This window comes from Chiloscyllium plagiosum, unplaced genomic scaffold (assembly GCF_037043375.1).
Source record: "Chiloscyllium plagiosum isolate Xiang-an unplaced genomic scaffold, Cpla_swu_hap1 HiC_scaffold_10, whole genome shotgun sequence".
Classification (NCBI taxonomy): domain Eukaryota; kingdom Metazoa; phylum Chordata; class Chondrichthyes; order Orectolobiformes; family Hemiscylliidae; genus Chiloscyllium; species Chiloscyllium plagiosum.
The window spans coordinates 728,852-748,731 of NW_028270148.1; the positions used below are offsets into that span (position 1 = coordinate 728,852).

At 57.7% G+C, this 19,880-nt stretch overlaps 1 protein-coding gene across 1 annotated transcript in view; it reads right to left on the reverse strand.

Annotated features, from left to right (window-relative positions):
* The window catches only part of emilin1b (elastin microfibril interfacer 1b), an 84,080-nt gene that overhangs the window by 39,437 nt on the left and 24,763 nt on the right, over positions 1 to 19,880 (reverse strand). The window contains exon 4 of the mRNA XM_043696732.2: positions 15,184 to 17,376. Coding sequence (XP_043552667.2) covers positions 15,184 to 17,376 — 2,193 coding nt within the window. The remainder of the gene's footprint in view (positions 1 to 15,183; positions 17,377 to 19,880) is intronic.

The following is a 19,880-nucleotide window of genomic DNA, read 5'->3' on the forward strand; positions in this document are numbered from 1 at the left end:
GTCCCTGTCACTCGGTGCCTGTGTCCCTGTCACTCAGTGCCTGTGTCCCTGTCACTCGGTGCCTGTGTCCCGGTCACTCGGTGCCTGTGTCCCGGTCACTCGGTGTGGGTGTCCCTGTCACTCGGTGCCTGTGACCCTGTCACTCAGTGCGGGTGACCCTGTCACTCGGTGCCTCTGTCCCTGTCACTCGGTGCGGGTGTCCCTGTCACTCGGTGCCTGTGTCCCGGTCACTCGGTGCCTGTGTCCCGGTCACTCGGTGCAGGTGTCCCTGTCACTCGGTGCCTGTGTCCCTGTCACTCAGTGCCTGTGTCCCTGTCACTCGGTGCCTGTGTCCCGGTCACTCGGTGCCTGTGTCCCGGTCACTCGGTGTGGGTGTCCCTGTCACTCGGTGCCTGTGACCCTGTCACTCAGTGCGGGTGACCCTGTCACTCGGTGCCTCTGTCCCTGTCACTCGGTGCGGGTGTCCCTGTCACTCGGTGTCTGTATCCCTGTCACTCGGTGCCTGTGTTACTGTCACTCGGTGCCTGTGTCCCTGTCACTCGGTGCGGGTGTCCCGGTCACTCGGTGCCTGTGTCCCTGTCACTCGGTGCCTGTGTCCCTGTCACATGGTGCAGATGTCCCTGTCACTCGGTGCCTGTGTACCTGTCACTCGGTGCTGTGTCTCTGTCACTCGGTGCGGGTGTCCCTGTCACTCGGTGCCTGTGTCCCTGTCACTCTGTGTATGTGTCTCTGTCACACGGTGCCTGTGTCTCTGTCACTCAGTGTGGGTGACCCTGTCACTCGGTGCCTGTGTCCCTGTCACTCGGTGCTGGTGTCCCTGTCACTCGGTGCGGGTGTCCCTGTCACTCAGTGCGGGTGTCCCTATCACTCGGTGCCTCTGTCCCTGTCACTCGGTGCCTGTGTCCCTGTCACTCGGTGCTGGTGTCCCTGTCACTCGGTGCGGGTGTCCCTGTCACTTAGTGTAGGGGTCCCTGTCACTCGGTGTGGGTGTCCCTGTCACTCGGTGCCTGTGTCCCTGTCACTCGGTGCGGGTGTCCCCGTCACTAGTTACCTGTGTTCCTGGCACTCGGTGCAGGTGTCCCTGTCACTTGGTGGAGGTGTCCCTGTCACTCGGTGCGGGTGTCCCCGTCACTAGTTACCTGTGTCCCTGTCACTCGGTGCGGGTGTCCCGGTCACTCGGTGCCTGTGTCCCTGTCACTCGGTGCCATTGTCCCTGTCACTCGGTGCCTGTGTCCCTGTCACTCGGTGCCTGTGTCCCTGTCACTCGGTGCCTGTGTCCCTGTCACTCGGTGCGGGTGTCCCTGTCACTCGGTGCCTGTGTCCCTGTCACTCGGTGCCTGTGTCCCTGTCACTCGGTGCGGGTGTCCCTGTCACTCGGTGCAGGTGTCCCTGTCACTCTGTGCGGGTGACCCTGTCACTTAGTGCGGGTGACCCTGTCACTCGGTGCCTGTGTACCTGTCACTCGGTGCTGTGTCCCTGTCACTCGGTGCGGGTGACCCTGTCACTCGGTGCCTGTGTCCCACTCACTCGGTTCCTGTGTCCCTGTCACTCGGTGCGGGTGTCCCTGTCACTCGGTGCCTGTGTCCCTGTCACTCGGTGCCTGTGTCCCTGTCACTCGGTGCAGGTGTCCCTGTCACTCGGTGCCTGTGTCCCTGTCACTCAGTGCCTGTGTCCCTGTCACTCGGTGCCTGTGTCCCGGTCACTCGGTGCGGGTGTCCCTGTCACTCGGTGCCTGTGTCTCTGTCACTCGGTGCGGGTGTCCCTGTCACTCGGTGCCTGTGTCTCTGTCACTCAGTGCCTGTGTCCCTGTCACTTGGTGCCTGTGTCTCTGTCACTCGGTGCAGGTGTCCCTGTCACTCGGTGCCTGTGTCCCTGTCACTCGGTGCCTGTGTCCAGTCACTCGGTGCGGGTGTCCCAGTCACTCGGTGTGGGTGTCCCTGTCACTCGGTGCCTGTGTCCCTGTCACTCGGTGTCTGTGTCCCTGTCACTCGGTTCCTGTATCCCTGTCACTCGGTGCAGGTGTCCCAGTCTTTCGGTGCGGGTGTCCATGTCACTTGGTGCCTTTGTCCCTGTCATCGGTGCCTGTGTCCCTGTCATCGGTGCCTGTGTCCCTGTCACTCGGTGCCTGTGTCCCTGTCACTCGGTGCCTGTGTCCCGGTCACTCGGTGCAGGTGTCCCTGTCACTCGGTGCCTGTGTCCCTGTCACTCAGTGCCTGTGTCCCTGTCACTCGGTGCCTGTGTCCCGGTCACTCGGTGCCTGTGTCCCTGTCACTCGGTGCGGGTGTCCCTGTCACTCGGTGCAGGTGTCCCTGTCACTCGGTGCCTGTGTCCCTGTCACTCAGTGCCTGTGTCCCTGTCACTCGGTGCCTGTGTCCCGGTCACTCGGTGCCTGTGTCCCGGTCACTCGGTGCCTGTGTCCCGGTCACTCGGTGCGGGTGTCCCGGTCACTCGGTGCCTGTGTCCCGGTCACTCGGTGCGGGGATACCTGTCACTCGGTGCCTGTGTCCATGTCACTCAGTGCCTGTGTCCCTGTCACTCGGTGCCTGTGTCCCGGTCACTCGGTGCGGGTGTCCCTGTCACTCGGTGCCTGTGTCCCTGTCACTCGGTGCGGGTGTCCCGGTCACTCGGTGCCTGTGTCCCGGTCACTCGGTGCGGGGATACCTGTCACTCGGTGCCTGTGTTCCTGTCACTCAGTGCAGGTGACCCTGTCACTCGGTGCCTGTGTCCCTGTCACTCGGTGCCTGTGTCTCTGTCACTCGGTGCAGGTGTCCCTGTCACTCGGTGTGGGTGTCCCTGTCACTCGGTGCCTGTGTCCCTGTCACTCGGTGCCTGTGTCCCTGTCACTCGGTGCCTGTGTCCCTGTCTCTCGGTGCAGGTGACCCTGTCACTCGGTGCGGGTGTCCCTGTCACTCGGTGTGGGTGTCCCTATCACTCAGTGCCTGTGTCTCTGTCACTCGGTGCCTGTGTCCCTGTCACTCGGTGCCTGTGTCTCTGTCACTCGGTGTGGGTGTCCCTGTCACTCGGTGCCTGTGTCCCTGTCACTCGGTGCCTGTGTCCCTGTCACTCGGTGCGGGTGTCCCTGTCACTCGGTGCCTGTGTCCCTGTCACTCGGTGCCTGTGTCCCTGTCACTCGGTGCGGGTGTCCCTGTCACTCGGTGCCTGTGTCCCTGTCACTCGGTGCCTGTGTCCCGGTCACTCGGTGCGGGTGTCCCTGTCACTCGGTGCCTGTGTCCCAGTCACTCGGTGCGGGTGTCCCTGTCACTCGGTGCCTGTGTCCCTGTCACTCGGTGTCTGTGTCCCTGTCACTCGGTGCCTGTATCCCTGTCACTCGGTGCCTGTGTCCCGGTCACTCAGTGCCTGTGTCCCTGTCACTCGGTGCCTGTGTCCCGGTCACTCGGTGCGGGTGTCCCTGTCACTCGGTGCCTGTGACCCTGTCACTCAGTGCGGGTGACCCTGTCACTCGGTGCCTCTGTCCCTGTCACTCGGTGCGGGTGTCCCTGTCACTCGGTGTCTGTATCCCTGTCACTCGGTGCCTGTGTTACTGTCACTCGGTGCCTGTGTCCCTGTCACTCGGTGCGGGTGTCCCGGTCACTCGGTGCCTGTGTCCCTGTCACTCGGTGCCTGTGTCCCTGTCACTCGGTGCCTGTGTCCCTGTCACATGGTGCAGATGTCCCTGTCACTCGGTGCCTGTGTCTCTGTCACTCGGTGCGGGTGTCCCTGTCACTCGGTGCGGGTGTCCCGGTCACTCGGTGCCTGTGTCCCTGTCACTCGGTGCCTGTGTCCCTGTCACTCGGTGCCTGTGTTACTGTCACTCGGTGCCTGTGTCCCTGTCACTCGGTGCGGGTGTCCCGGTCACTCGGTGCCTGTGTCCCTGTCACTCGGTGCCTGTGTCCCTGTCACTCGGTGCCTGTGTCCCTGTCACATGGTGCAGATGTCCCTGTCACTCGGTGCCTGCGTCTCTGTCACTCAGTGCCTGTGTCTCTGTCACTCGGTGCGGGTGTCCCTGTCACTCGGTGCCTGTGTCCCTGTCACTCGGTGCCTGTGTCCCTGTCACTTGGTGCCTTTGTCCCTGTCACTCGGTGCCTGTGTCCCGGTCACTCGGTGCCTGTGTCCCGGTCACTCGGTGCAGGTGTCCCTGTCACTCAGTGCCTGTATCCCTGTCACTCAGTGCCTTTGTCCCTGTCACTCGGTGCCTGTGTCCCTGTCACTCGGTGCCTGTGTCCCGGTCACTCGGTGCCTGTGTCCCTGTCACTCGGTGCGGGGATACCTGTCACTCAGTGCGGATGTCCCTGTCACTCGGAGCCTGTGACCCTGTCACTCTGTGTATGTGTCTCTGTCACACGGTGCCTGTGTCTCTGTCACTCAGTGCGGGTGACCCTGTCACTCGGTGCCTGTGTCCCTGTCACTCGGTGCTGGTGTCCCTGTCACTCGGTGCGGGTGTCCCTGTCACTCAGTGCGGGTGTCCCTATCACTCGGTGCCTCTGTCCCTGTCACTCGGTGCCTGTGTCCCTGTCACTCGGTGCTGGTGTCCCTGTCACTCGGTGCGGGTGTCCCTGTCACTTAGTGTAGGGGTCCCTGTCACTCGGTGTGGGTGTCCCTGTCACTCGGTGCCTGTGTCCCTGTCACTCGGTGGAGGTGTCCCTGTCACTCGGTGCGGGTGTCCCCGTCACTAGTTACCTGTGTTCCTGGCACTCGGTGCAGGTGTCCCTGTCACTTGGTGGAGGTGTCCCTGTCACTCGGTGCGGGTGTCCCAGTCACTAGTTACCTGTGTCCCTGTCACTCGGTGCGGGTGTCCCGGTCACTCGGTGCCTGTGTCCCTGTCACTCGGTGCCATTGTCCCTGTCACTCGGTGCCTGTGTCCCTGTCACTCGGTGCCTGTGTCCCTGTCACTCGGTGCCTGTGTCCCTGTCACTCGGTGCGGGTGTCCCTGTCACTCGGTGCCTGTGTCCCTGTCACTCGGTGCCTGTGTCCCTGTCACTCGGTGTGGGTGTCCCTGTCACTCGGTGCAGGTGTCCCTGTCACTCGGTGCGGGTGACCCTGTCACTTAGTGCGGGTGACCCTGTCACTCGGTGCCTGTGTACCTGTCACTCGGTGCTGTGTCCCTGTCACTCGGTGCGGGTGACCCTGTCACTCGGTGCCTGTGTCCCACTCACTCGGTTCCTGTGTCCCTGTCACTCGGTGCGGGTGTCCCTGTCACTCGGTGCCTGTGTCCCTCTTACTCGGTGCGGGTGTCCCTGTCACTCGGTGCCTGTGTCCCGGTCACTCGGTGCCTGTGTCCCGGTCACTCGGTGCAGGTGTCCCTGTCACTCGGTGCCTGTGTCCCTGTCACTCAGTGCCTGTGTCCCTGTCACTCGGTGCCTGTGTCCCGGTCACTCGGTGCCTGTGTCCCGGTCACTCGGTGTGGGTGTCCCTGTCACTCGGTGCCTGTGACCCTGTCACTCAGTGCGGGTGACCCTGTCACTCGGTGCCTCTGTCCCTGTCACTCGGTGCGGGTGACCCTGTCACTCGGTGCCTGTGTCCCGGTCACTCGGTGCCTGTGTCCCGGTCACTCGGTGCCTGTGTCCCGGTCACTCGGTGCAGGTGTCCCTGTCACTCGGTGCCTGTGTCCCTGTCACTCAGTGCCTGTGTCCCTGTCACTCGGTGCCTGTGTCCCGGTCACTCGGTGCGGGTGTCCCTGTCACTCGGTGCCTGTGACCCTGTCACTCAGTGCCTGTGTCTCTGTCACTCAGTGCGGGTGACCCTGTCACTCGGTGCCTGTGTCCCTGTCACTCGGTGGGGGTGTCCCTTTCACTCGGTGCCTGTGTCCCTGTCACTCGGTGCCTGTGTCCCAGTCACTCGGTGCGGGTGTCCCTGTCACTCGGTGCCTGTGTCCCAGTCACTCGGTGCGGGTGTCCCTGTCACTCGGTGCCTGTGTCCCTCTTACTCGGTGCGGGTGTCCCTGTCACTCGGTGCCTCTGTCCCTCTTACTCGGTGCGGGTGTCCCTGTCACTCGGTGCCTGTGTCCCGGTCACTCGGTGCCTGTGTCCCGGTCACTCGGTGCAGGTGTCCCTGTCACTCGGTGCCTGTGTCCCTGTCACTCAGTGCCTGTGTCCCTGTCACTCGGTGCCTGTGTCCCGGTCACTCGGTGCCTGTGTCCCGGTCACTCGGTGTGGTTGTCCCTGTCACTCGGTGCCTGTGACCCTGTCACTCAGTGCGGGTGACCCTGTCACTCGGTGCCTGTGTCCCTGTCACTCGGTGCCTGTGTCCCAGTCACTCGGTGCGGGTGTCCCTGTCACTCGGTTCCTGTGTCCCTGTCACTCGGTGCGGGTGTCCCTGTCACTCGGTGCCTGTGTCCCTCTTACTCGGTGCGGGTGTCCCTGTCACTCGGTGCCTGTGTCCCGGTCACTCGGTGCCTGTGTCCCGGTCACTCGGTGCAGGTGTCCCTGTCACTCGGTGCCTGTGTCCCTGTCACTCAGTGCCTGTGTCCCTGTCACTCGGTGCCTGTGTCCCGGTCACTAGGTGCCTGTGTCCCGGTCACTCGGTGTGGGTGTCCCTGTCACTCGGTGCCTGTGACCCTGTCACTCAGTGCGGGTGACCCTGTTACTCGGTGCCTCTGTCCCTGTCACTCGGTGCGGGTGTCCCTGTCACTCGGTGCCTGTGTCCCGGTCACTCGGTGCCTGTGTCCCGGTCACTCGGTGCAGGTGTCCCTGTCACTCGGTGCCTGTGTCCCGGTCACTCAGTGCCTGTGTCCCTGTCACTCGGTGCCTGTGTCCCGGTCACTCGGTGCGGGTGTCCCTGTCACTCGGTGCCTGTGTCCCAGTCACTCGGTGCGGGTGTCCCTGTCACTCGGTGCCTGTGTCCCTGTCACTCGGTGTCTGTGTCCCTGTCACTCGGTGCCTGTATCCCTGTCACTCGGTGCCTGTGTCCCGGTCACTCAGTGCCTGTGTCCCTGTCACTCGGTGCCTGTGTCCCGGTCACTCGGTGCGGGTGTCCCTGTCACTCGGTGCCTGTGTCCCAGTCACTCGGTGCGGGTGTCCCTGTCACTCGGTGCCTGTGTCCCTGTCACTCGGTGTCTGTGTCCCTGTCACTCGGTGCCTGTATCCCTGTCACTCGGTGCCTGTGTCCCGGTCACTCGGTGCCTGTGTCCCTGTCACTCGGTGCCTGTGTCCCGGTCACTCGGTGTGGGTGTCCCTGTCACTCGGTGCCTGTGACCCTGTCACTCAGTGCGGGTGACCCTGTCACTCGGTGCCTCTGTCCCTGTCACTCGGTGCGGGTGTCCCTGTCACTCGGTGTCTGTATCCCTGTCACTCGGTGCCTGTGTTACTGTCACTCGGTGCCTGTGTCCCTGTCACTCGGTGCGGGTGTCCCGGTCACTCGGTGCCTGTGTCCCTGTCACTCGGTGCCTGTGTCCCTGTCACTCGGTGCCTGTGTCCCTGTCACATGGTGCAGATGTCCCTGTCACTCGGTGCCTGCGTCTCTGTCACTCAGTGCCTGTGTCTCTGTCACTCGGTGCGGGTGTCCCTGTCACTCGGTGCCTGTGTCCCTGTCACTCGGTGCCTGTGTCCCTGTCACTTGGTGCCTTTGTCCCTGTCACTCGGTGCAGGTGTCCCTGTCACTCAGTGCCTGTATCCCTGTCACTCAGTGCCTTTGTCCCTGTAACTCGGTGCCTGTGTCCCGGTCACTCGGTGCGGGTGTCCCTGTCACTCGGTGCCTGTGTCCCTGTCACTCGGTGCCTGTGTCCCGGTCACTCGGTGCCTGTGTCCCTGTCACTCGGTGCGGGGATACCTGTCACTCAGTGCGGATGTCCCTGTCACTCGGAGCCTGTGACCCTGTCACTCTGTGTATGTGTCTCTGTCACACGGTGCCTGTGTCTCTGTCACTCAGTGCGGGTGACCCTGTCACTCGGTGCCTGTGTCCCTGTCACTCGGTGCTGGTGTCCCTGTCACTCGGTGCGGGTGTCCCTGTCACTCAGTGCGGGTGTCCCTATCACTCGGTGCCTCTGTCCCTGTCACTCGGTGCCTGTGTCCCTGTCACTCGGTGCTGGTGTCCCTGTCACTCGGTGCGGGTGTCCCTGTCACTTAGTGTAGGGGTCCCTGTCACTCGGTGTGGGTGTCCCTGTCACTCGGTGCCTGTGTCCCTGTCACTCGGTGGAGGTGTCCCTGTCACTCGGTGCGGGTGTCCCCGTCACTAGTTACCTGTGTTCCTGGCACTCGGTGCAGGTGTCCCTGTCACTCGGTGCAGGTGTCCCTGTCACTTGGTGGAGGTGTCCCTGTCACTCGGTGCGGGTGTCCCCGTCACTAGTTACCTGTGTCCCTGTCACTCGGTGCGGGTGTCCCGGTCACTCGGTGCCTGTGTCCCTGTCACTCGGTGCCATTGTCCCTGTCACTCGGTGCCTGTGTCCCTGTCACTCGGTGCCTGTGTCCCTGTCACTCGGTGCCTGTGTCCCTGTCACTCGGTGCGGGTGTCCCTGTCACTCGGTGCCTGTGTCCCTGTCACTCGGTGCCTGTGTCCCGGTCACTAGGTGCCTGTGTCCCGGTCACTCGGTGTGGGTGTCCCTGTCACTCGGTGCCTGTGACCCTGTCACTCAGTGCGGGTGACCCTGTTACTCGGTGCCTCTGTCCCTGTCACTCGGTGCGGGTGTCCCTGTCACTCGGTGCCTGTGTCCCGGTCACTCGGTGCCTGTGTCCCGGTCACTCGGTGCAGGTGTCCCTGTCACTCGGTGCCTGTGTCCCGGTCACTCAGTGCCTGTGTCCCTGTCACTCGGTGCCTGTGTCCCGGTCACTCGGTGCGGGTGTCCCTGTCACTCGGTGCCTGTGTCCCAGTCACTCGGTGCGGGTGTCCCTGTCACTCGGTGCCTGTGTCCCTGTCACTCGGTGTCTGTGTCCCTGTCACTCGGTGCCTGTATCCCTGTCACTCGGTGCCTGTGTCCCGGTCACTCAGTGCCTGTGTCCCTGTCACTCGGTGCCTGTGTCCCGGTCACTCGGTGCGGGTGTCCCTGTCACTCGGTGCCTGTGTCCCAGTCACTCGGTGCGGGTGTCCCTGTCACTCGGTGCCTGTGTCCCTGTCACTCGGTGTCTGTGTCCCTGTCACTCGGTGCCTGTATCCCTGTCACTCGGTGCCTGTGTCCCGGTCACTCGGTGCCTGTGTCCCTGTCACTCGGTGCCTGTGTCCCGGTCACTCGGTGTGGGTGTCCCTGTCACTCGGTGCCTGTGACCCTGTCACTCAGTGCGGGTGACCCTGTCACTCGGTGCCTCTGTCCCTGTCACTCGGTGCGGGTGTCCCTGTCACTCGGTGTCTGTATCCCTGTCACTCGGTGCCTGTGTTACTGTCACTCGGTGCCTGTGTCCCTGTCACTCGGTGCGGGTGTCCCGGTCACTCGGTGCCTGTGTCCCTGTCACTCGGTGCCTGTGTCCCTGTCACTCGGTGCCTGTGTCCCTGTCACATGGTGCAGATGTCCCTGTCACTCGGTGCCTGCGTCTCTGTCACTCAGTGCCTGTGTCTCTGTCACTCGGTGCGGGTGTCCCTGTCACTCGGTGCCTGTGTCCCTGTCACTCGGTGCCTGTGTCCCTGTCACTTGGTGCCTTTGTCCCTGTCACTCGGTGCAGGTGTCCCTGTCACTCAGTGCCTGTATCCCTGTCACTCAGTGCCTTTGTCCCTGTAACTCGGTGCCTGTGTCCCGGTCACTCGGTGCGGGTGTCCCTGTCACTCGGTGCCTGTGTCCCTGTCACTCGGTGCCTGTGTCCCGGTCACTCGGTGCCTGTGTCCCTGTCACTCGGTGCGGGGATACCTGTCACTCAGTGCGGATGTCCCTGTCACTCGGAGCCTGTGACCCTGTCACTCTGTGTATGTGTCTCTGTCACACGGTGCCTGTGTCTCTGTCACTCAGTGCGGGTGACCCTGTCACTCGGTGCCTGTGTCCCTGTCACTCGGTGCTGGTGTCCCTGTCACTCGGTGCGGGTGTCCCTGTCACTCAGTGCGGGTGTCCCTATCACTCGGTGCCTCTGTCCCTGTCACTCGGTGCCTGTGTCCCTGTCACTCGGTGCTGGTGTCCCTGTCACTCGGTGCGGGTGTCCCTGTCACTTAGTGTAGGGGTCCCTGTCACTCGGTGTGGGTGTCCCTGTCACTCGGTGCCTGTGTCCCTGTCACTCGGTGGAGGTGTCCCTGTCACTCGGTGCGGGTGTCCCCGTCACTAGTTACCTGTGTTCCTGGCACTCGGTGCAGGTGTCCCTGTCACTCGGTGCAGGTGTCCCTGTCACTTGGTGGAGGTGTCCCTGTCACTCGGTGCGGGTGTCCCCGTCACTAGTTACCTGTGTCCCTGTCACTCGGTGCGGGTGTCCCGGTCACTCGGTGCCTGTGTCCCTGTCACTCGGTGCCATTGTCCCTGTCACTCGGTGCCTGTGTCCCTGTCACTCGGTGCCTGTGTCCCTGTCACTCGGTGCCTGTGTCCCTGTCACTCGGTGCGGGTGTCCCTGTCACTCGGTGCCTGTGTCCCTGTCACTCGGTGCCTGTGTCCCTGTCACTCGGTGTGGGTGTCCCTGTCACTCGGTGCAGGTGTCCCTGTCACTCGGTGCGGGTGACCCTGTCACTTAGTGCGGGTGACCCTGTCACTCGGTGCCTGTGTACCTGTCACTCGGTGCTGTGTCCCTGTCACTCGGTGCGGGTGACCCTGTCACTCGGTGCCTGTGTCCCACTCACTCAGTTCCTGTGTCCCTGTCACTCGGTGCGGGTGTCCCTGTCACTCGGTGCCTGTGTCCCTCTTACTCGGTGCGGGTGTCCCTGTCACTCGGTGCCTGTGTCCCGGTCACTCGGTGCCTGTGTCCCGGTCACTCGGTGCAGGTGTCCCTGTCACTCGGTGCCTGTGTCCCTGTCACTCAGTGCCTGTGTCCCTGTCACTCGGTGCCTGTGTCCCGGTCACTCGGTGCCTGTGTCCCGGTCACTCGGTGTGGGTGTCCCTGTCACTCGGTGCCTGTGACCCTGTCACTCAGTGCGGGTGACCCTGTCACTCGGTGCCTCTGTCCCTGTCACTCGGTGCGGGTGACCCTGTCACTCGGTGCCTGTGTCCCACTCACTCGGTTCCTGTGTCCCTGTCACTCGGTGCGGGTGTCCCTGTCACTCGGTGCCTGTGTCCCTCTTACTCGGTGCGGGTGTCCCTGTCACTCGGTGCCTGTGTCCCGGTCACTCGGTGCCTGTGTCCCGGTCACTCGGTGCAGGTGTCCCTGTCACTCGGTGCCTGTGTCCCTGTCACTCAGTGCCTGTGTCCCTGTCACTCGGTGCCTGTGTCCCGGTCACTCGGTGCCTGTGTCCCGGTCACTCGGTGTGGGTGTCCCTGTCACTCGGTGCCTGTGACCCTGTCACTCAGTGCGGGTGACCCTGTCACTCGGTGCCTCTGTCCCTGTCACTCGGTGCGGGTGTCCCTGTCACTCGGTGCCTGTGTCCCGGTCACTCGGTGCCTGTGTCCCGGTCACTCGGTGCAGGTGTCCCTGTCACTCGGTGCCTGTGTCCCGGTCACTCAGTGCCTGTGTCCCTGTCACTCGGTGCCTGTATCCCGGTCACTCGGTGCCTGTGTCCCGGTCACTCGGTGTGGGTGTCCCTGTCACTCGGTGCCTGTGACCCTGTCACTCAGTGCGGGTGACCCTGTCACTCGGTGCCTCTGTCCCTGTCACTCGGTGCGGGTGTCCCTGTCACTCGGTGTCTGTATCCCTGTCACTCGGTGCCTGTGTTACTGTCACTCGGTGCCTGTGTCCCTGTCACTCGGTGCGGGTGTCCCGGTCACTCGGTGCCTGTGTCCCTGTCACTCGGTGCCTGTGTCCCTGTCACATGGTGCAGATGTCCCTGTCACTCGGTGCCTGCGTCCCTGTCACTCAGTGCCTGTGTCTCTGTCACTCGGTGCGGGTGTCCCTGTCACTCGGTGCCTGTGTCCCTGTCACTCGGTGCCTGTGTCCCTGTCACTTGGTGCCTTTGTCCCTGTCACTCGGTGCCTGTGTCCCGGTCACTCGGTGCCTGTGTCCCTGTCACATGGTGCAGATGTCCCTGTCACTCGGTGCCTGCGTCTCTGTCACTCAGTGCCTGTGTCTCTGTCACTCGGTGCGGGTGTCCCTGTCACTCGGTGCCTGCGTCTCTGTCACTCAGTGCCTGTGTCTCTGTCACTCGGTGCGGGTATCCCTGTCACTCGGTGCCTGTGTCCCTGTCACTCGGTGCCTGTGTCCCTGTCACTTGGTGCCTTTGTCCCTGTCACTCGGTGCCTGTGTCCCTGTCACTCGGTGCCTGTGTCTCTGTCACTCGGTGCCTGTGTCCCGGTCACTCGGTGCAGGTGTCCCTGTCACTCAGTGCCTGTATCCCTGTCACTCAGTGCCTTTGTCCCTGTCACTCGGTGCGGGTGTCCCCGTCACTAGTTACCTGTGTCCCTGTCACTCGGTGCGGGTGTCCCGGTCACTCGGTGCCTGTGTCCCTGTCACTCGGTGCCATTGTCCCTGTCACTCGGTGCCTGTGTCCCTGTCACTCGGTGCCTGTGTCCCTGTCACTCGGTGCGGGTGTCCCTGTCACTCGGTGCCTGTGTCCCTGTCACTCGGTGCCTGTGTCCCTGTCACTCGGTGCGGGTGTCCCTGTCACTCGGTGCAGGTGTCCCTGTCACTCGGTGCGGGTGACCCTGTCACTTAGTGCGGGTGACCCTGTCACTCGGTGCCTGTGTACCTGTCACTCGGTGCTGTGTCCCTGTCACTCGGTGCGGGTGACCCTGTCACTCGGTGCCTGTGTCCCACTCACTCGGTTCCTGTGTCCCTGTCACTCGGTGCGGGTGTCCCTGTCACTCGGTGCCTGTGTCCCTGTCACTCGGTGCCTGTGTCCCTGTCACTCGGTGCAGGTGTCCCTGTCACTCGGTGCCTGTGTCCCTGTCACTCAGTGCCTGTGTCCCTGTCACTCGGTGCCTGTGTCCCGGTCACTCGGTGCGGGTGTCCCTGTCACTCGGTGCCTGTGTCTCTGTCACTCGGTGCGGGTGTCCCTGTCACTCGGTGCCTGTGTCTCTGTCACTCAGTGCCTGTGTCCCTGTCACTTGGTGCCTGTGTCTCTGTCACTCGGTGCAGGTGTCCCTGTCACTCGGTGCCTGTGTCCCTGTCACTCGGTGCCTGTGTCCAGTCACTCGGTGCGGGTGTCCCAGTCACTCGGTGTGGGTGTCCCTGTCACTCGGTGCCTGTGTCCCTCTTACTCGGTGCGGGTGTCCCTGTCACTCGGTGCCTGTGTCCCGGTCACTCGGTGCCTGTGTCCCGGTCACTCGGTGTGGGTGTCCCTGTCACTCGGTGCCTGTGACCCTGTCACTCAGTGCGGGTGACCCTGTCACTCGGTGCCTCTGTCCCTGTCACTCGGTGCGGGTGTCCCTGTCACTCGGTGCCTGTGTCTCTGTCACTCGGTGCGGGTGTCCCTGTCACTCGGTGCCTGTGTCCCTGTCACTCGGTGCCTGTGTCCCTGTCACTCGGTGCCTGTGTCCCTGTCACTCGGTGCGGGTGTCCCTGTCACTCGGTGCCTGTGTCCCTGTCACTCGGTGCCTGTGTCCCGGTCACTCGGTGCGGGTGTCCCTGTCACTCGGTGCCTGTGTCCCAGTCACTCGGTGCGGGTGTCCCTGTCACTCGGTGCCTGTGTCCCTGTCACTCGGTGTCTGTGTCCCTGTCACTCGGTGCCTGTATCCCTGTCACTCGGTGCCTGTGTCCCGGTCACTCAGTGCCTGTGTCCCTGTCACTCGGTGCCTGTGTCCCGGTCACTCGGTGCGGGTGTCCCTGTCACTCGGTGCCTGTGACCCTGTCACTCAGTGCCTGTGTCTCTGTCACTCAGTGCGGGTGACCCTGTCACTCGGTGCCTGTGTCCCTGTCACTCGGTGCGGGTGACCCGGTCAAGCTGTGCGGGTGTCCCTGAGTTGCCATCCTGTTTTGGAAATACAACATCATTCCTTCACTATCATTCGGTCAATGTCCTGCATTCTGTCCCTGATAATGTTGTGGGTCTAACTGCAGCAGCAGCTGGTGTGCACTGGTTCAGGAAGGCAGCTTATTGTCACCTTCTGAAGGACAGCTCAGGACGGGTAATAAAAGCTGACCAAGCAGCGACACCCACATCCCATGAGTGAATGATAAAAAAACTCCCTTCATAGGATAGTCCCATCATGCCACACACATTTGGATTTTAAAGAGTATAGTTCAAATTTGAAATTAATTTATTTTTACGATTTCAAGTCACAGAGTCATATAACATGGAATCAGACTTTGGTCCAACTCATGGACACTGACCAGATATCCCAACCTAATATAGTCCCCTTTTTTTTAAGATTAGATTCCCTACACTGTGGAAACAGGCCCTTCGGCCCAACAAGTCCACACCGACCCTCCGAAGTGTAACCCACCCAGACCTATTTCCCTCTGACTAATGCATCTAACACGAGGGACAATTTAGCATGGCCGATTCACCTGACCTGCATATCTTTGGACTGTGGGAGGAAACCGGAGCACCCGGAGGAAACCCACGCAGACATGGGGAGAATGTGCAAACTCCACACAGACAGTCGTCCGAGGCTGGAATTGAACCTGGGACCCTGGTGCTGTGAGGCTGCAGTGCTAACCACTGAGCCACTGTGCCACCCCAAAAGGTTGCCAGCATTTGGTCCACATCCCTCTAAGCCCTTCATATTCATATACCCATCAAGATGCCTTCTAAATGGTGTAATTGTACCAGCCTCCACCACTTCCTCTGCCAGCTCATTCCACATTCACACCACCCTCTGCGTGAAAAAGTTACTCCTAGAGACTACATTTGTTGCAATAACTGCAGGAAATCAGTTAGCAGACTTGGCAGGCGAGCCAGTCTGTGATGCAGAACACGTGCTCAGTTTCCACATTAGCCAACAATGCCATAAAGCACTCCCCTTTTTTAACCCCACCCTTCACCTGGTGTGGAGACCCCCAGGTTAAACCACTACCAGTCATCTGCTAAGACTTTGTTGACTCTACTTTTTATTATAAATAATGCAGTGTTTTTCTGTTAATCGATTACTTTCAGTGCCAGCTTGCTAGTATCTGTCCTGGGAGAGTTTGATGAGGGACAGTGTAGAGGGAGATTTGCTGTGTGTTTAACCCTGTGCTGTCCCTATCCTGGGAGAGTTTGATGAGGGACAGTGTAGAGGTAGCTGAGTAAACTGTTGTTTAATTATTGAGTGCTACTCACCAATGAAATCCTGAATTGTGAAATTGTGTACTGTCGTGTGTATTTCAGCCATGGACTGGTTCAGCATTCTGATTTTTTGATTCAGGATTCCCAGCTGAGTGTCCTGGATATTTCGCAACGTCCCAGAGTGGGTCTGCAGTGTTGTATTCAATTCTCTTTGACAGTTCCACAGGCTGGAGACATGTCTGTTTAAGCCCTCTTTGATTTTTTCCAGACTCTGTGACACAGAATCCAATTTGACACAGATGTTCTCCAGTTTGGATATTCGATGGTCAAGTCCTTCACTGGATTCCCTGCATTCTGCAATTTCCACCACCATGTGGCCATTCAACTTGCCCAACTCATTCTGAAAATTTATGAACTTATTGTTACTGTCTTCAATGTGATCAGTTAGCTCTTCCTGAATCCTGCTGATATCTGTAATCAGTCTGTCTGTACTTTCAGAGAAAGTTGTGTTCAACATATTTGTGTTATGGCTCTGCTGGTGAACAAAATCCCGGAGGCTCTTCAAGGTGCTATTGATGGAATTGAAGGTCACAATGACATCTTTCAGTTCTCCCTGCATCGAGCCAAGGTCAACACCCAAATTGCCACCAAACATTCCAAACCTATCGAGAGTCTTGTTGAAGGTTTCCATTTTAAACAGCAGGTCTTTATAATTGTTGGCAGGGTGCCTGAGCTCCTCTTTTAATCGGTTTAATTCTTTCTGAAATGTTGAGCACATTGAGCTGCAGTTATACTCTGAACGGCCAGCTTTCTCCTTCAGTTTCTCCAATTCCTCGGTCAATTCATTAACTCGCATGTTAATTTCATTCTGTTGCAGAAGGATTTCATCTTTCATGGTATTGCATTCTGTAACACTGGTTTCAATCGCACTTTGGATCTTGCTGTCCAAGTCCCGGACACTGGAGCTAATGAAGTCCATTTGTTCCACATTCGAATACATCTTTCTCTTTATTTGATCAATGTCCTGCCCGAACTGATGAAGCATGTTCTTGAATGAATTACCTCCTATAGTAAGATTATGAATGTTTGACCCAATGTTTTGAATATTAGCCTCATTCTTCATAATATTGGTCTGAAGTTTGGTTAAAATATCCAGCATCTCAGAGGGATTATGGTCATCATCTGTGACCGTGACTTGGGGAGGGCTACAGATCTGTGCACAGCCATTGACAGCTATTTGCAGCTTGGATTCCAGGTCATGCACACTTGACGTCACTGTCACCAGGTTTTCTCCATCTGCTCCTACAATATTCTTTAACTTTGCAATGTCTTCACCTAAACCAGTGACTGTGTCTCTCACCCAATCATCAAAAACTGTACCATTGCCCACAACAGACACTATTGCGTTAACTCGCTCCTCATTCCCATAGATTCTACCGCCAAATTCATGCCTCAGATTTTTCAGATGGGACATGATGCGTTTTTCAAGATTTTTCTCAGTTTGGTTCAGTCTTCGTTCAATGTGTTGGAATCGTTTGTGGAACTGATCATTCCATGGAGAGCTGCCTGAAGATAAGCCAGGAAGCTGATGGTCCAGTCTCTGATTCAAAACCCCGACCTCATCCGATAGAGAAGTAAGCTTCTGTTCCACATCCTCCAACTTTGCTTTGGTGCTGTCTATATCCACACAGCAAAGGTTTGGCCCAGATTCTGGCATTTCACTGATGTGCTTATGAATGCTTTCTATTAGATGCCTATTGTGTTGCTCAGTGGCATTGAATATTCTGCCCAGTTCCCGAAGCCTCTGCCTGTCTTCCTCCTGAAGTTGTCGGAGGAGCTCAATGTCAGCTCGACAGGAGAAGCAGGAGTTTTGTATCCGGCGTTCCACCTCCCTGACCAGCTCTTCCTTTAGATCCGACCATTTCTGGCCAGTCTCAGACTGACTGACCCCAGCACCTCCAGATGGTTTGATTGTGTTTAAAAGGTTAATCTCACCATCATGCTCCTTTACTCGGTTATCAATCTGGTGGAGTTTTCTCTGAATCTCATTGATAGTCTCCTTCATGTCAGGGTGGGATGCAGCATCAGCGGGCTGCCTCCCGTTCATTGCGATTTCAATCGCTTTCTGAATTTCATCCTGGAATTTCTCATTCATCCCTCGGATAGTGGACTGAAGATTGTGAATTTCCTGATTCAACTTCTGGATCTTTTCTTCCATCTCATTAGATTTATCAGAATCCGTTCCACCTGTAAAAATATGAAATATCAAGACACCTGAAACATGACAGGGGACTCTCCAGTCAGAGGCACAGACGGATGTTTCTGTAGCCGACTGTGAGAAATCAGATTGGTGTGTTGCCTCCCTGGTGTCAGGATCAAGGATTTCTCTGAGGTGATGTAGAATGTTCTCAAAGGGGAGAGGGACCAGGGAAAGGGGAATAGGAAGGGAAAGGGATGAGATTCTAAAGGGAGAATATAGAAGGTTAGGCAGGAATTTTCAAAAAAAAGGTCCTCCAGCGTAGTAATATCTGTATTACTCCTGGTGCCATGAGCTAGTGAGGATAGGAATAGGAGGATAGAGCAGATGAATGCATGGCTGAGGAGCTGGTGCAGGGGAGAAGTGTTCACATTTTTGAATCATTGAAATCTCTTTTGGGGTAGAAATGACTTGTACAAGAAGGACGGATTGCACCTAAATTGGAAGGGGACTAATATACTGGTAGGGCAATTTGCTCCAGCTTCCCAGGAGGATTTAAACTAGTAAGGTGGGTGGGGGGGGGTGGGGTGTGGGACACAGAGAGACAGTGAGGAAAGAGATCAATCTGAGACTGGTACAGTTGAGAACAGAGGCGAGTCAAACAGTCAGGGCAGGCAGGGACAAGGTAGGAATAATAAATTAAACTGCATTTATTTCAATGCAAGGGGCCTAACAGGGAAGACAGATGAACTCAGGGCATAGTTAGGAACATGGGACTGGGATAACATAGCAATTACGGAAACATGGCTCAGGGATGGGCAGGACTGGCAGCTTAATGTTCCAGGATACAAATGCTACAGGAAGGATAGAAAGGGAGGCAAGAGAGGAGGGGGAGTGGCACTTTTGATAAGGGATAGCATTACAGCTGTGCTGAGGGAGGATATTCCCGGAAATACATCCAGGGAAGTTATTTGGGTGGAACTGAGAAATAAGAAAGGGATGATAACTTTATTGGGATTGTATTATAGACCCCCAATAGTCAGAGGGGGGTCTGTAAGAATAGTAGGGTGGTTATGGTAGGGGATTTTAACTTTCCAAACATAGACTGGGACTGCCATAGTGTTAAGGGCTTAGCTGGAGAGGAATTTGTTAAGTGTGTACAAGAAACTTTTCTGATTCAGTATGTGGATGTACCTACTAGAGAAGGTGCAAAACTTGACCTACTCTTGGGAAATAAGGCAGGGCAGGTGACTGAGATATCAGTGGGGGAGCACTTTGGGGCCAGCGACCATAATTCTATTAGATTTAAAATAATGATGGAAAGGGATAGACCAGATCTAAAAGTTAAAATTCTAAATTGGAGAAAGGCAAGAACTTTCAAAAGCTGATTGGGGACAGATGTTCGCAGGTAAAGGGACGCTGGAAAATGGGAAGCCTTCAGAAATGAGATAACGAGAATCCAGAGAAAGTATATTCCTGTTAGGGTGAAAGGAAAGGCTGGTAGGTATAGAGAATGCTGGATGACTAAAGAAATTGAGGGTTTGGTTAAGAAAAAGAAAGAAGCATATGTCAGGTATAGACAGGATAGATCGAGTGAATCCTTCGAAGAGTATAAAGGAAGTAGGAGTATACTTAAGAGGGAAATCAGGAGGGCAAAAAGGGGACATGAGATAGCTTTGGCAAATAGAATTAAGGAGAATCTAAAGGGTTTTTGCAAATACATTAAGGACAAAAGGGTAACTAGGGAGAGAACAGGCCCTCTCAAAGATCAGCAAGGCGGCCTTGTGTGGAACCACTGAAGATGGGGGAGATACTAAACAAGTATGTTGCATCAGTATTTACTGTGGAAAAGGATATGGAAGATATAGACTGTAGGGAAATAGATGGTGACATCTTGAAAAATGTCCATGTTACAGAGAAGGAAGTGCTGGACGTCTTGAAACGCAATAAAAGTGGATAATTCCCCAGGACCTGATCAGGTGTACCCTACAACTCTGTGGGAAGCTAGAGAAGTGATTGCTGGGCCCCTTGCTGAGATATTTGTATCACCGATAGTCATAGGTTAGCTGCCAGAAGACTGGAGGTTGGCTAACGTGGTGCCACTGTTTAAGAAGGACGGTAAAGACAAGCCTGGGAACTACAGACCAGTGAGCCTGACGTCGGTGGTGGGCAAATTGTTGGAGGGAATCCTGAGGGACAGGATGTACATGTATTTGGAAAGGCAAGGACTGATTAGGGATAGTCAACATGGCTTTGTGTGTGGGAAATCATGTCTCACAAATTTGATTGAGTTTTTTGAAGAACTAACAAAGAAGATTGATGAGGGCAGAGCAGTAGATGTGATCTATATGGACTTCAGTAAGGCGTTCGACAAGGTTCCCCATGGGAGACTGATTAGCAAGGTTAGATCACATGGAATACAGGGAGAACTAGCCATTTGGATACAGAACTGGCTCAAAGGTAGAGGGTGGTGGTGGAGGATTGTTTTTCAGACTGGAGGCCTGTGACCAGTGGAGTGCCACAAGGATCGGTGCTGGGTCCTCTACTTTTTGTC